Consider the following 17,398-nt stretch of genomic DNA (forward strand, 5'->3'; position numbering starts at 1 on the left):
CTCTTTCCTAGTCTGTGGCGTGTTTACGTGTAAAATGTCAAAGCCAAACGTCATTCGTATTTTGATTTTGGATTAATGGATGGATGGAAAAGTAGAAAAGAAATTAAATAAAAAAATTGACATGCATTTAAATAATAGTTTATACTTGTAAGTAATGATAACTTGTTGTCTTTTAAAATAGATAATAAAGTATCCTTATTGATTTTTTTATTAATTAGAAAAATGTTAACTTGCGTTTGCAAACTTGTTTTTATACGCTACAGTATTCTCGACATTTAATATTTTATTCCAGACATGTATAGATATTTAAAATGGCTTGGTTCGCTGACCTCGCCGGTAAAGCGGAGACGCTACTCAACAACTTAGACGAGCAGACTGGTGCCGCTCTACGAAGCAATGGCCCTAGGAGGAGATATGAAGGGGATTTTCACGTACCCGCTGGAAACAGATCAGCAAGTCCGAAAACACGATTTCCAATATCCAGGATACCATCAGGGCCTGATATAAAACCTAATTATGGAGCTAGAAAAGTAATGCTGATTTCAAAACCGTTAGAAAATGACTATAGAAAGGATCCTCCCAGGAGTACTATGACTATGAATGGCCCTGGAACTTCAGTGGGTGGGACTATGCGTAGTGAATATTGTGGAGTCAGACACAGAAGTGAGGAATAGTAAATTAATCTTAATTGTTTTTATTTAAAACTACAATATTGTTCAGTTAGTATCACATTAGTATAAAATATTAATGAAATTAGTATTGTAGTATAATTACCACTACAGTACTAAATTCTTTAATATTTCAAGTATATAGAGTACTACTAAGTAGTAAGTATGTTTAATTAAAGTTTACAAAACCCTATCAATTAATTTAATTCTGAATTACTTAATATTATACAGGTTTATTAGAGAACCATCTCTTTGATTATTGGAGTTTTATTTATTCAAATAAAACTCTACCACTATCTGTTTGATAACAGTAGTAGAAATATTATGAACCTAAATAGTATGTCAATACTTATTACTTATCATAAGGCAAGTTATTATGCTGTTTTAAGTTTTTATAAACATTATGATTTCATTACAGGATCAAGCTTACCAACAAATAGAGAACTAATGTATCAACAAAACTATGCATATGAAATGAATGATGTAATAGTTGAAAACACTGTATTGAAAAATGAACTCAATGTCTTGCATAAAGAGGTGTCACAGTTGCTTGACAGACTGGGGCAGAAGGAGGATGGTAATGATGTAGTTAGTGAACAAGGTATAGTAGTAACTAGTTTGTATGGTTTGGGTAGTAATTTCTTTAAATATTAAATTAAAAACAAAAACAAAATGGGAAATGTAGTTAATAATAAGACTTGACGATATTCTCTTTATACAGTTTCTATTGTCCGGGAGGGGACACTTCTGTAACACAGGTCTTTACCTTTTATTTATTTTTTATTGGGTGGAAAATCCGTTATGGATACCTCCGCACCGCAGGGACAGGGACTTATGTCAGACTTTCACCGACTAAAAACCTCCCAGTAGTCCTCCTCGGCGCATTTCGGACGGCTCTGGGATCTCCAATGAACGCGCCAGTGCCGTCCTAGCGCTACGCCCCTTTGTGGGTCCCCTCTTTTTTTTTATTAGGTCTTTACCTAGCTCAGAAGTCAGGGACTTCATTACCTACCTGTAACTTGTTTTTGTCAATAAAAATATTTTTTATTTTTTATTTTTTTTATAGCTAGTTAGTTTTGGAGTCAGCAAACAACAGCAAGCTACATGCGGCTCTTTGAAAGTACAATTTAGTTCTCTGAGTCACTAAAAACATTAACTTTCTGAGACTAAATGTACAAAATTAATCTAATTTTAATAATAATTGAATCTAATTTTAACCTTTCATGAACTAAATAAAGTAACATTTCTTATGAAACGAAATTCGTTCTAATTTACTTATTGCATAATGTTCAAATTAAAAATTCGAAAACTTTACATGGTGGGCTTTACGAGGTTAATAGAGTGATTTTAGACCACTCGAAAAAAAACATTTGTGGCTCAGAGTTTTCAAAAACTGGCATATCATATTGCGATTGGCTGTTCTCAAAAGTTTGCAGACTTCTGAAGTAGTTCATAGTTAGTATGGTATAACCTTGGAGGAAGAAAATTGAATGAAAATTACTAGTAATAAGGGCTCATTTAGACGGTGCGAGAACTCGCATGCGAGTTTCATTACATTGCGTTATTTGATGGGACGGCTGAATTGATGTAACCTCAATGGTCCGCAATGTAACTAAAATCGTATGCGAGTTCGCGCGCCGTCTAAATCAGCCCTAAGAGAGAGTTCTTTCCATTTATTCATATTGAGTAGTTTGAGATCTAAAGACCATACTGCCATCTTTAAATTATGGGTGCTTAAATATAATATTGGCACAAATACTGATACACTTAACATGACATTTCTTTAATTTGTTGTTGTTTAATCTTAACCTGATATTCTATCCTGTTTTTTATATTTGCTATTAGAATGGAAAGTAAAATGTTAGATGTGAGAATCCACATCATAGGCCCAATCCTGAAATATTTATGGGCATACTTGGCATTCAAGTACACACCTACTATTCTGATAGTACTTTAAACTAGAAATTTGATAATAATGCCTTGATTGACATTTCAGAACTCTCAAACGCTACAGTGAAGCTTAAAACAGCAGAGCAAGTGAGTCAGCAAAACCAACTGGATAAGATATCTCTTTCTGCACAGTTTGAGGAGTTGAAAATGAAAATACATGAGCTAACCGTCACAGAGGTGGAACGGCAAAAGCTGCAATGTAAACAGCTGGAGTTGGAAATTGGGCTGGTGAAGAATAGAAATAAGGAGTTAGAAGAACTGTTAGTGTTTATAATATTTATGAATCTCACTAAGATTTTTTTAACCTTCTGAGACCCTGCATTCAAATTTTTGTACATATTCCACAATCTATTCTGAAGGTTGTGCACAAATCATGCGAGGTGTTTTCGGCTACTTTTTGACCCCCCCCCTCCCATATGGTGATATTTGGTGAGGTTTCTGGCTACCCCCCTCCGGGACCCAACTTCACGTGTATTTTTTTTAAATTCTTTCATTCGACCTAATTTTAAGATAAATAGTATTGTATATAAAAAATCTTGTTTATTTTTCTATTTTCGTTAAATAGACTTGCTATTTAGAAGTGCAGAGTGAAATTTATGTTTGCCGAAACCGAGAAAAAGTATCTACTCATGTGGTAGGTTTTTTTTTCTTAGTTTCGTTCACTGTAGAAAAATACATGTGAGATTTCCTTATACCCCCCTCCCCCAACGTGATCTATCGTGATTTTTTCGTGACCCCCCTCTCCCAATCGAACCTCGCGTGATTTGTGCACAAGCCCGAGCCTTTGTTAAATAACTAAGGGTTCCATGCACAATTTACCAAGGTCGCAACTACATTGAAAAAAAATCGTATCTTGTTCTGTCAACCAAAACAAAAATGCGGTAACTAATGTATGGGATGCATACAGAGTTACTGCGTTTTGACTCTGAGTAGCTGTGCGAGATACGAGAATTCTTCAAAGTAATGACGCAATGTATTTACCACCTTTATTTCCAGCGTAAGACAGCTCAACACAGAAGTTTACGAACACAAATCCCACCAAATGAAAGTCGAGAAAGATCTGAAACACGCGCAAACAACCATCGACGAACTCCAGAGTAACCTGGAGAAGAGTACAGCGGAGTGTAGGAGGCTCGAGGCGGACTGGGAGGCGTACAAGTCGAGGGTCAAGAGTACGCTGGCCGCGAAGGATAAGGAGATAAAGCAGTTGCAGCAGGGACTCAATTTGACTGAGGATACTAAGATACTGATTGACCAGTTGGAGGTGTTAAAGTGAGTTGAATTTTTAGGGTTCCGTACCCAAAAGAGAAAAACGGGACCCTATTATTAAGACTTCGCTGTCCGTCTGTCTGTCTGTCACCAGGCTGTAACTCATGAACCGTGATAGCTAGACAGTTGAAATTTTCACAGATGATGTATTTCTGTTCCCGTTGTGTGTTTGTGGGGCTCCCATACAACAAACGTGATCTTTTTGCCGTTTTTTGCGTAATGATACGGAACCCTTTGTGCGCGAGTCTCACTCGCACTTGGCCGGTTTTTAATGAATTTTCTGAAAATAATTAAGTTCTTTTTTTAGTGAATGTTGAGTCAAGTCAAAACTGAAACAATTGCAACAATTGCAAGTATGACAGATAGGAATTTGCAGTAGATTTCACTGCAGTAGTTTGTTCGCAAATAATGCCAACACATGCAAACGATCGATGCCAAATGCCGTCTTTGGCGTCGTCACGATTTTGCTTTGACGTCGATTGCGTCTGTGGCGTTCAACCAAGTTTAATATTTTTATTAAAAATTCCACCAATACTTAATCTTCAGGGCGGAGCGAGAAGAACTAACTGAATTAGTGGCAAGCATACGACGCGAGAGCGACGAGACGAAGCAAGACGTCGAGGCCCTTGAGTCGCGCTGTGACGCCTCAGAGCGCGTCGTCGCCGCGCTGCGGGAGGCGCTCAAAGACGAACGGAGTCTCAAGACGCGCGCCGACTCGCAGGTTGCTGCACTTACTAAGGTAAAGGTATAGAAGCCTATGCAATAGGGCTGAGGTCTCCAAACTTTTTTCCTGAGGGCCATATTGCGCCTCAGAAACTTTCGCACGGGCCATCGTTGGTTTTTGCGACGGGGAACGGTGTCTGGTTGCTGCTGTTAGGAACAGTACTACTCTTAATGAATGCTGAACCCCGCGGGCCGGATTTGGCCCACGGGCCGGGGTTTGGCCCCTGCAATAGGGTATTATACTATATAAAATAAATTGTTTTACTCCATGCATGAAATAAAGCACCAGATAATTATTAGAAAATCACAGAGTTATTTTTATACACAAGTTTTATTTAATAAATCGGATAGAAATATAAAAAGTACGTTAGTTGACCGTGACGTCACGATATAATGCTTCATATAAAATCCATATTAGCAAATCGTTTTGACAGTTCTAAAAAAAGTACCTGAATTGACTAGTAGGAAAATACCCTATTCATTGGCCTTTACTTACGTAAGTAGGGACACTGTTATACTACAGAATGAGAGATGAATATCATTATCTCATTCTAACAAATAGCTTTATCTCTACTTAGTAAGTAAAACTTACAAGTGTATTTTAGGCCATAGGTCAAAGTAGGTAAAGGCCGCAAAACTTTATAACTTAACTTTTAACTTTAGCTAACGTAACCTTTAGACCAAGGGCCCGTTTCTCAAAAGCTTGTAACTTGTAATACAAGCGGATGTCACTTTTTGATAGCTTTTGTTAGAAAGGGACTTCCACTTGTATAACAAGTTACAAGCTTTTGAGAAACGGGCCCCTGCATACATATTTGTATGTCTTAAGTAAAGACGGTCTTTATATTGCCCCACTGTGCGAGCAAGATATAGCTATATGTTATATAGGTGCATAGAGCTGTCTCTCACGCACCGAAGCGGGATCCGAATCAGTGTAATAAGTTGATTACCATAATCTAATTTTACGGCTTAACCCGCGTGTTTTTAGTCACTCGCGCGACACGTTTCGGAGAGCCTAGGTCTCCATTTTCAAGCACTAACAGTGCATGAGAGAGTAGCGTTCACGATGGGCGCAAGTGAGTCGCGTTCTGCTGCGCGCCGCGTCGCGCGATGAGATAACCGGTCAATAGGTCTTGTTGTCATTTGTAGGCCACGGATGCGGGTTTGGGTTGTCTCCTAATGTTATTATTCATTTTAGTGCCCTGTGTGTTTGTTTGTCTGTCCCACATTGGCCATATTTATTTTGACATACAACTTCCAACTGTTAATTCTTTAAAAATCAACTCCTCTCTTTCAGGAGCTAAAAACCCTCCAATCAGAAACGAATCAAACGCTCGTCTCCCTCCACAAAGCGCTGCGTGAAAAGGACAACGAGATATCCCGCCTGAAAGAGACAGCAGCGCATAGCGTCGACACTAGCGCCCTCAACGTCGCCGACTACGATGACCAGGCGAGCATAGACATCGAGAAGATTCATTATCTGACGCAGACTTTGGTACAGAAGCAGGGGAAGATTGACTCGTTGCTGGCGGACAATAATATGCTGAGGATACAGATGGAGAAATTGGAGGTTAGATGAATAGATGATGCGTTACGCTTGACCATAGAGTAAAATATAAGTAAGGAAAGAGTTTTAATTCCATACATCAGTTTTCTTATCAAAACGCGAGTTATTTCGTAATCGACATCTAGCGCCAGTAGTGGGATTTATCAGTACTGCTATTTGACAATAGATGTCGCGGCGTTCGAAAAGTCTAATGGTGAACAATTTTCAGCTAATATTATAACCGGATTAACCGGAACTCTATTTCCAACTCCTGCTATGTATATTCGTTGTAAATTGTGTTAGCATTACATTTTTCGTCAGTAGCTACACTTGTGACATCTGGTGTCAAGTAGCGGTACTGATAATTCCACTAATTGATGCTAGATGTCGACTTCGAAATAACTCACGTTTTGGTAAGAAAGTGATGTAGGGAGTCACCACTTTTTCCTTATTTATATTAGTCGATGGTTTGATTTATAGGTATACATAGTTTTGTGGGAGATTGGCTATTCCAGTCCCAATACTTTTATATTTGGTCACGTTTCCTTATCGAAAGCGTGAGAATGCTTGCGTTGATATGGCTTGATAAAATGACCACCATATTGGTATTCCCGTAGGTTGATATCAATTTTGGGTTAGGAAATATGTACTATTATTGTAGGCAAAATTTTATACATACCTAATTTTCATAGTATGGATAAGTATGTATTTCGTAACTACACTCGATCTTGGAGAGGCAATTCCAAATCGATTATGTGAATTTTTGCCTCAAAACTTATCATACACCCTTCTGTTATTAAATCCGATCTTTTAATAATGAAGCATATTATAAATAGATAAACAAAAATGTGTTACGGTAGACTAAGATTACAAATGCTTAACCAATCCATAAAAGGTTGTATTATAAACTAATGCAACTTAACAATTCCAGAGTAAATACAAATCTGAGTTATCGGCCCTCCGCTCAAGGAGCTCACACAGTGTGGTTCAACTACAACACGAGGAGCGTTCCCGCCGCGCGAGGCAAACAGATTTCTTCGGCGGCCTCTCCGTGAAGATCGGGCAGATGCTCCGATACCCGGTGTTCAGGATGTTTGTGCTGATCTATATGGTGAGTGAGCTAATAAGCTTGCCTTTAGCCCTAACACAGCGTAGTATAACTAGCATGAGAAGCAGCGATCCCGCCGCGCGCGGCATACAGGCTTCTTCAGCGGGCTCTTGGTGAAGATCGGGCAGATGTTCCGATACCCGGTGTTCAGGATGTTCGTGCTGATTTATATGGTGAGCATACTGGTCAGCCGGTAGCCCTAACATAGCGTAGTATAACTAGCATGAGAAACAGCGATCCCGCCGGGAGAGGCAAACATGCTTCTTCAGCGGTTTGTCGGTGAAGATCGGGCAGATGTTCCGATATACGGTGTCCAGGATGTTCGTGCTGATCTACATGGTGAGTATACTGGCCTGCCTGTAGCCCTAACATAGTGTTTTACAACTAGCATGAGAAGCGCTCCCTTCGTAGTAGTGACAGAGTAAATGCGGATGTTTACATAGAAATGATTCAATGAACGCATCGAGATAACTAAATACTGCACTTACAAGAAAAAACATCTGATTAAGTTTTTCTTGGTGACTTTAAGTAATTTTTCATTATTAAACAATTATTTTAATAAGACCTTTGTTTCAGCTGGGTCTCCACTTTTGGGTTATCACAGTGCTCCTTACAAGTACCCCAGATGTCTTTAATAAATCAGTATTAAAGGAGGAAAGCTTAGATAGAACTCACCAGTTCCAGACTTAAGGGTAACTAACGTCTGGTTCCTACGTCGCTGTCCCTTTGAGACTAGGTCGGTTGCACCAAACCCGGTCAAATGTTCGCTAAATTTTATTGTATAGTTCACTGCTGATTGACGATGATGTCTGTCAATTAATCTGGTTGGTGCAACTGGCCCTAAGATATTATATATAACGCGAACCGTGTTTACGGATTATGGTAAGAAATACTTAAGTTGCCGGGCGTTGAAGAATTTAACAGTTAAGAAGTTAAAATACGATATTGTTACATATTTATTTTGGTGCTAACTTTAAATTAGTGAAGTATATAAATAAAATGTAAATAAGTATTGAGAAATTGGTTATTAAACTTGTTTTCAATTTGATGTTATTATGTTTTTATAGGAAGTAATCTTTAGCACCATTTGCAAATCTTACGATACTAAGTCGTATGATGGTAATTTGTGGGTATCAACTTTATATCGTTCCATTACTGTGATATATCTTGTCTTTAGCCATTTGTTTGTGACATATTTTTAAGTTATTTTTTCAGTTGTATACTGGTCTTCATACATGTCCATTTGCACAAGTTCTATGACACAAGTTATATAAGGTATATTCGGGTAGTTACGAATGTCGAAAACCGTTGGAAAATTCCGAAAACGGACTCTTATTATGATGGGATTTTGGGTCATTTTCATCTGATTTTCGAAATTATCCGGCATACGAAATTACCCGAATACACCTTATTAGTATATTGCATCTCTTTCAGTTCGAATTCAAATCTACTACATAGATTACTCCGAAATGGTTGATTGTTTATAATTTTGTTTGGATTATTGTGTAACATTTTAGCGTTACTGGTTGGTTTAAAGCGTCGTCTCAAATTACATTAAATACTATTTTTTGCATCAAAATTAAAGTGCACAATATGTGTCTCCATTAATTGTATTTTTCCTTGTTAAAGTCCACTTTATTTTCCCAACGTAATCGGGTCAGGGGTGGAGCTTGTTGATATGTCGCAGTAAACAAAAACAAGGAAACAATGGTAAGTAAAAAGTTAAACGTGGTCAAACCATAAAATGGGTACTGTGACGAAACGAAAGTAAGTAAAATATAAAGTATCTATATTACCAATTTACCTCTATTACAACCAGTAGCGTAGCGTGAACTAGGGAATGGGTTCCAATGTGTTATCCCAAGGTAATAAACAGGTTGGCTTTGCGAGGTCCCCCTAAGTGCGAAGCGCCTTGGGCGAAGGCCCCATTCACACACGCCTAAGCTACGCCACTGATTATACCTATAACATGGATGTATATTTAAATAAATATAAATAATTATCTAGGATGTAGTTAAAAGTAATGATTTCTAATGAGTTTTGTAATTGACGTAAGGCGAGATATTTGATTTTCTACCTTAACACCTATAGAATAAAGTCGATATTAAAAGCCAGCCAAAGAGCAATTGTAAGATCTCGAGCATGACGATGATTTATCAACTTTTCGTTTAATAAAAAAGTGTAGGTACATCCAGGTTGCCTAAATACCGAAATTGGTCCTATTTGTCCTTTCAATTTTCTGAATACTTACCATAATAAGCTTCATAAAATGCAGGGCTCACTCGTTAAGTGTCCAACGAAATTAGTGACAGTGGTTTTTACTATTATGCTCCGGAGGCCAAGCTGCCACGGAGTTTGCGGCTTAAAAAACCACAAGCGTGACCGTCCTGACCGTCCATCGTCTTTAAGTTCAAAAACATGACAAGGATAATGAAGTCTCATCGCTTTTCTCTTGGAACTTGTAAGTATATTTACATTACTTGGAAATATACGTCCTTTTGATCATTTGCACGGGATAATCTTGAATGAATGGCTGTGGTTTTTACACGAAAATAGCCTGACTCGATAATGTAAACTGCGCTTTTAGCCTTGTGCTTAAATTCAGCATAACGTTACATTGTAGCTCACAAATAGGCTTGGGCACATAGCACCTGAACATTCAGTAGTGATTATTTATGATGCAGAATATTCTCTTCTAATTGAAAATTTGGTTATGCTCCGCTTATTTTTGAAAGTGTAAACAGTTGGGAACCAAACCTCGACTTTTGAGTTTTGACTACAGGGTTTTAGTCAGAGAGGCAATTGTCCTTTTCAAAATATAGCATAGTATTGTCACGCGCGGTAAACATATTTAAGAATTATGTACAAATATTTATTAATCGATAGGTAAACAACTAAACTAGTGTTACCATGCGTTTCAAGTGTGCAGATAAAGTAAGGACGCTAAGCACGAAGTATTTCGTACATTGACCCGCCTGAGGGCCTACCGCGAACCACGTTCGAATTGTTGCCTCCCTATCACACTTACGTACAAATTTACAAGTACGACAGAGAGGCAACACGTCGAACGTGGTTCGCGGTAGGTCCGCTGTTCCTATAGAGATACGCACGCGTATAATTATATTGCTGTCCCGTCGATGATGCCGGCGGTCAGTGCCTTGTATGACAGATAAACATAAAGATAGTTTATTATTCAAGTAGGTAGGTACAATGCGCTTATGAACGTCAAATAAAGCTACACCTGCTCGAACCCCTCATTTGAGGAGGGTATCCCGACATGGGACTGGCAACAAACGAGGCGGGACACATCTATGAGTTGGACAATGTACGAATTTTTTCGTGCTTACAGTCCTTACTTTATTAGAAAATGCGAATACTTAAACGTCGAAGAACAGTCGTCCTTGTTTATGTCGCTACACAAGCTCTTATAAAAGCCATAAAGTCGAAAACGTGCCCATGCACAACTCATGGCTTCTAACATCATGGCTTCTATCGTTAAAGTCGGTACTTAGCTAAGTACTACACAGTACATACAATTTCAAGTATTCATGAGTTCGAAAGATATGCTAAGGCTATATGTGGTATTATCTATGAAAAGGGACCTTATTGTCGATGGCGCTTACGACTATAACTTCGATGAATAAAATACGTAGTAGGTTTAAATTGAACATTCTGGCTCATTTCGGTTCGCTCGGTCCCAATTTAGCAATTAAGTTTCTGTGAATACTGGAACATTCAATTTTCTTGTCTATCCATTGTGGAGGTCAATTCTGTGCCTCCAGTGTAAAAGGGTTAAACTCAAAAAATTAAATTTTGCAGTATGGCCGAAAAACGTTTCAAATCGTGTTTTCTCTGCATTGTTTCTAAAAAAATTAGGTTTTTGTTTTTGGTTTAGACAGTTTAAGTCATGAATTATAATTTGTCATTTAAATTAACCTGACTTATGTGAAAGTAACGGAAATATTGGCTTTCAAAAACAACTTATATCCCTTTTCACAAAAATAATGTGTGAAAAGGTTAAACTGCACTTTCTCTATTGTTGCTAAAATCTTTTTGAACTTTTGTATTGTGTAAAGGAACCATTTTGCGAACTAAATATTGTTTTTATTTAGATTGATGGTAAAAAAAACAAATCAAAAAGAATAATATTAATGTAATTAAAGAGTGACTTAATATATTTAAATTGTGAATGGTTACTGAACCATTCACAATTTCAACAGAGTAATGTTGTACTGTTATAATGTTGTACTGTACTTAGTAGTGTTGTACTGACAACAGTCCATTCACAATTTCAACAGAGTAATGTTGTACTGTTGTAATGTTGTACTGTACTTAGTAGTGTTGTACTGACAACAGTCCAGTTGTACTTGTTTTTCTTAGTTCCCCATCTATGTTTTTTTTGTCTTTGTTGCACAATTATTTCATATCAGCCTTTTAGATGTCTTTTATTCTACAGGACTTTCTTTTTGATATTTGACTTCCACCGTTTTGCACAACATTGACCAACTAAAAAAAAATATATGGAAAGGAATCTAAGTGCACATTAACCATAATCGTTAACTCAATTTAGCGAAACTAGATGGTGAAAAACGGTCAAAGTAAATTATTTATACCCCTTTCTTTACACATCATGACGTCCTATAAATTGTTTGTGAAAAATAAAAAAAACTTAAGTTTTACCGTCATTCACGTACTAGGCTAGGTAGTTGAAATAGATGTAAGTGAATTTTGATTTCTTTACACCGAATGTTTCTTGAAATGTAGTTTATTCACTAAGATTAAACTTTACTTTAACCATCGTTCGTAACACGATTCTTAAGTACCAATTTTTTCACCGAGATTATATAAAAATAAATCGTTTTGAACATAATGGTTAAGATTTTTGGCAAACTTTAACCCTTTTGCACAATCGATATCTCAGCAATTAGAAGTCGTAGGGCCGTGGGTGTCAGCCCAAAAGGTGTAATTTCATGAAATAAACCTTGTACTGGCAAAATTTGTAATTTGGACAAACTCGAGTTTAACCCTTTTACACTGGAGGCACAGAATTTATGTTATGTAACGCTGATGAACTGATCAGTCATCCCTTTTTATTGTTAGGTCCCTTTTTATTGTTTTTTTTAATAACTCGTAAACGGTAGCCTGTAGCAAAAAATGTTCTGATACATAAGTAATCTACATACAATTTTCTACATTAAACATTCTATAAACTTTTTCGCTACCTTCAATATTTAAGGGAGAAAGTAAATTATACTCAATACATAAATAAATATTATAGGACATTTTAACATAAATTGACTACTAAATATTCCTGCAAGGAGTAATAAGGTCTGTTTAATAAATAACATTTTAGCCTTTTTGTGAATTCATTTGAATTATTGAACTGCTTAATTAAATTAAATTATTTATATCAGAAATTAAATTTCCGTAATATATTAGTAGCTTATTATTACTCTTAACCTATGTTAGTGACTACCTATGTTATGTACTTTATTTAGATTTAATAGACATGTAGGCTACTCCAGTACTCCCAGAAAGCGCCATCTATCCTGTCTGCTACAGTGGCTAGGAGACTGTTGGCGCTGCCGCGTACGCGCCGCACCAGCGACGCCACCCGCTTGCGCATGATGGCGTGGAAGCCATCGGTGCGCGTCTCCGCGAACATACCGCTAGCGCTGTAATAGCGCGGCAGCCCCAACAGCATCCTAAAAGCGTTATTATATTGGACGCGTAGGGCGCTGTAAGTTTTTTGAGTAAAGTTGATCCATAGGCTGCAGGTGTAAAATGACTGGCAGTACGCCTTAAAAAGGGTGGTTTTATTGCTAGTGCACCTTGCGAACCTACGAATCAACATATTACTTCTTACTGTCAGCACCCTACGCTCCCTTTCCCATCTACGTCATCTTTTAGCGATGCGGTTACCCAGTGTCCCAAGTACTTAAATTCTATTACTACTTTAAGAGGAGTGCCATTCAGTCTCACTGGAGGTAACATTTGGTCGTTTAATTGGACTATTCTTCCTCTGAAAACTAGCAGCTCGATTAGACATTGTACTTGAGACCCGGGGCCTCCGCATACCGCTCACAAACACTTACTTGCGTCCTAAGGGCGTCGATCGATGGGCTTAGCAACACCATGTCGTCCGCGTAACTGATGTTATTTACGAACGTTCCATCTATTGAAGATCTGACCATAGTGTTGCTAAGCTCCTCGATCAGCCGATTGACATATAGGCTGAAGAGTCTGGGCGACGCAAGCCCCCCCTGCCTGACCCCGCAATCCAACCTATACTCATCGGATAGCGAACCCGCCCACTTAACGACATTGGTTTGGTGGCCGTCCCAAAACCTGAACAATTCCACCAATTCCCCGGGTAAAGACGTGTCTCCTCGTACAGTTTTTGTTATAGGACACCAGATCGAAGGCTTTCGAGAGATCAAGAAAACACGCCAAAACTGGTTTTTTCCTGTCTGAGTAGTATCGGACAGTGTGCTTAAGACAAAGGACTGCCGTCTCGGTGGATAAGCCCGGCCGAAATCTAAATTGTGCGTCATAAAGCACCGTGTGTTTTTCCAACTGTTTGTCAAGCACACTGTCCAACACCTTTGCTACAATCGTAGCCAACGAAATGGGCCTATAATTTTTAATGTTCGAGGTGTCTCCTGTACGGTTTTTAATAATTGGTACTACCACGGTTCGGTTCTCATCATGTCGCTCGGTATATAAGTATGGCTGACACAGAAGCTGAAGAACATGGCGAGTACTCTAGGTAAGTGTACCCCTGCATGCTGCAGGTGCTCAATGCTAAGGGAGTGGTGTCCTGGCGACTCCCCTCGCGTCATGTTCTTCACCACCGATGCCACCTCCTTAGCTGTAATTCTCACCAGAGGCCCCGAAGGCACACACCTCGTTGGAGGTGGGCCCCTGCAGGACCCCAAGGGAGACTCAACCTTGAAATGCTTCTGAAACATATCAGCTATCTCCTTAGGCTCGCTAACACCCTCTACACTCACAGGGAGGCCCGCCCTCGGTCTCAATTTATTAGTTTGCTTCCAGAAATTTTTAAAGTCATTAATCAAATAAAATTTTAATATCATTAATGTCATTAAAAATTATAGATGTTGGTTCCATTGTACTCAATACTTCTTTTAAAATGTATATAATTATTTGATTGCCTACATGTACCCTACCTTATTCTTACAGGGTCAACTTGGGAATAACTCCTTACAGTTACAAAGGTCACTCTCTTTATCCAAATTTTAATTGGCAATTTTAGAAATAAAATTGATAGTATAAAACTTGTCGAAGTCAGGGGTGCGAAATCTTGACTTCGGTCAAACTCGGCTCCGCTTGGCTTAGAATTGCTCCGAGCAATTATTAGGGTTGGCACCACTTGACTTCCTTTTGCGTGCACAACCACAGATAAGATAATCACTTGATTTTTGACAACCCTAAATAGCCGAAACAGATAGTGCCATATATTAGAAAGAGACAGCATCATTCGACCCTGAACCGCTGTCAAACTTCGTTTTTGTAGGAAGTTTCCTTTATGTACGGTAGTACTATTAATTATTCTGTGTCGAAGTCTGCGTGCGCCTGTTCATACTTTATACGCTGCTAGCGGGAGGCCGAGCGCGCACGCAGGCGCATGCACAGGCGCCGGTCACGCGCACGCACGCGCTACTCAACTCCCTGCTCAAGTCGCAGCCACAGTGCGATTTTGTGATTGCGATGGGGCGAGTGACAAATTGACAATGGAATGCAAGAGGATATTAGAAAGAGAGATGCCTAAGAATACCATGCCATAATGAATACCTGTGTTTGAGCTGTATATTGTGTTATTGCTTTATAGTGTTAATGCATTATGATGTTAATGTGTTCCAATTTGTGCCGCTTTGGCATTAGCTATAAGGTGCAATTTGTTTTGTTGTAATAATAATAATAAATAAATATGTCAGTGTCTCACGGAAGTTTTGTTATAAAAGGGACCCACTTCCAGATGACCTACAAACTTTATATTTGGTGGCAAATGTATATAGAGGAAAAAATCTGAGCAAGTGAAGGTCAATGACAATATAATGGGAACTCTTGGGTTAGCTAATTTAATTTAAATAAGCACCACTAGCACAAACTGAGCGCTTAGCCCGAAACACGACAATATCGTTACCTGCCTCTTTATCACTCTTTCATATTTGAACAAATAACAACATTTAAATTTTCGCGTATCGAGGTAGGCTCTCTGTAAACAAACAGCCTTTATGAATAAATGTCATAGACGTAATAGTGAAAAACTGTTAACAGTACATCAGGTGCTACATTACGACACCCGGATATAATAAGCACATTGGGTGATGATAATAATAACAAACTAGATAACTACGTCAAAAATTTAAAGGTCCATATGTACTGTAAAACGTAATGTATCGTAATACATAGTACATTACTATATAGGCCTGGAAACGAAGGGCCATGTAGATATACACCGAAAACACCGTTTCTCGCCGATATTTGTATAGTGCATTTCTCAAACTTGCAATGAAATATCTATAAGCTACGGTGAGGTGACCAAAATTGAGAAAAAATTGTCTAAAAATTTAATTTAGAACGGAGCAAGTACCAGGGCCTCATGAGTTACGAGGTATCGTTGACCAACCCGCCGGGCCCCAGCGGCCGGGGCGCGTACGAGTAATCGTGGGCCGCGGCTGCTGTTAGAAACAAAAGAAGGTTGCTTTTGCTTTTTTTTTGCATTATGGTACGGAACCCTTCGTACGCGAGTCCGACTCGCACTTGCCTGGTATTTTCTTTAACCTTGGCCATAGTCCCATTTGTATGGGATCTACTACCGCCGTGCGAATGTATGAACGACTAGTTTAAAGTGTTACTTTTTCAATGTATTTGAAATAGGTATTTGAGTATTTATGGGTATGAAAAAGTAAAACGATTATTTCAAAATGAATTCCTTGTCCTTGGTTTATACGAAAATGATACCAAACTTGACCTGATAGCTACAGGTAGGTAGAAACAGACCGCATTGTACCGCCGGAATGGCATTTCCCCTCTCCCTTTTTGTGTGGAAGCAAAGAGTTAATATCCTTAAGACATTAAACATATCAATAAAGTATGATCCAAGGAACAATCGTGCCAAGCGGCATCGCCTGGGATAAAACGGCCAACTCAGTGCACTTCTCCATTTACATTTTCCCTTAAATATTTTTTTAAATATTGATCCTAACAAAAAAGTATATAGAATATTTAATGTAGTAAATTTTATGTAGATTACTTATGTATAAGATTTTTTTGTACACGCCACCATTTACGAGTTATTTACAAAAAATATTAACAATTGATTTACTTTCTCCTTTAAATATTGATCCTAGTGAAAAACTGTATACAATATTTAATGAAGAAAACTTTATGTAGATTACTTATGTAAAATATTTTTATAATATAAATATTAACAATTAAAAATATTAATAATTAACTTTCTCCCTTAAATATTTTTTTAAATATTGATCCTAGCGAAAAAGTGTATAGAATATTTAATGTAGAGAATTTTATGTAGATTACTTATGTATAAGAACATTTTTTGCTACAGGCCACGGTTTACGAGTTATTTATAAAAAACTATAAAAAGGGACCTTTGAACCCGATTTGTTTTCAAACACAACATGACTGATCAGTTCATCAGCGTCACATAACATAAATTGACCTGCGCAGTGGATAGACAGCTAAATTTAATGTTCCAGTATTCACAAAATCTTAATTGCGAAATTGGGACCGAGCGAACCGAAATGGGCCAGAATGTCCAATTTCAACCTACTACGTATTTTATTCATCGAAGTCTTTGTCGTAAGCGCCATCGACAATAAGGTCCCTTTTCATAGATAATACCACATATTTACTAAGATTTTATTATTTTTCTAGGAATATTATGCAGGAAAATTTTGAGAGGATATTAAAACCAATCTTTAAAGGTAACTTATACCCTAAACACTAAAGGAAGTACGATAAGTTTTATCTCATCTTATTAGGGACGAGAAGCAATGGATTGGAGTATAGGTAGTATGTGGATGATAGTGTTAGATTTTTGGTAGGTAGCTTTTGTTATTATAATGTAGTATTTATGATAGTTGA

At 37.9% G+C, this 17,398-nt stretch overlaps 1 protein-coding gene across 2 annotated transcripts; it reads left to right on the top strand.

The window, feature by feature from the left end:
- Positions 1 to 48: 48 nt before the first annotated feature.
- Positions 49 to 8,872, top strand: LOC134666629 (golgin subfamily A member 5). Of its 2 annotated transcripts, none has more exons than XM_063523845.1 (9): positions 49 to 147; positions 293 to 663; positions 1,087 to 1,269; positions 2,665 to 2,878; positions 3,615 to 3,890; positions 4,434 to 4,626; positions 5,908 to 6,180; positions 7,088 to 7,267; positions 7,841 to 8,872. In XM_063523845.1, exons 2-9 carry the CDS (start codon positions 312 to 314, stop codon positions 7,952 to 7,954), a joined length of 1,785 nt encoding a protein of 594 aa, XP_063379915.1. In that variant the 5' UTR covers positions 49 to 147; positions 293 to 311; the 3' UTR covers positions 7,955 to 8,872. The 2 variants fall into 2 exon arrangements, with proteins under 2 accessions (XP_063379915.1, XP_063379922.1); XM_063523852.1 differs by having other exon boundaries at positions 1,087 to 1,245.
- Positions 8,873 to 17,398: the final 8,526 nt, after the last annotated feature.

This window comes from Cydia fagiglandana, chromosome 1 (genome assembly GCF_963556715.1).
Source record: "Cydia fagiglandana chromosome 1, ilCydFagi1.1, whole genome shotgun sequence".
In the NCBI taxonomy this organism is placed as follows: Eukaryota; Metazoa; Arthropoda; class Insecta; order Lepidoptera; family Tortricidae; genus Cydia; species Cydia fagiglandana.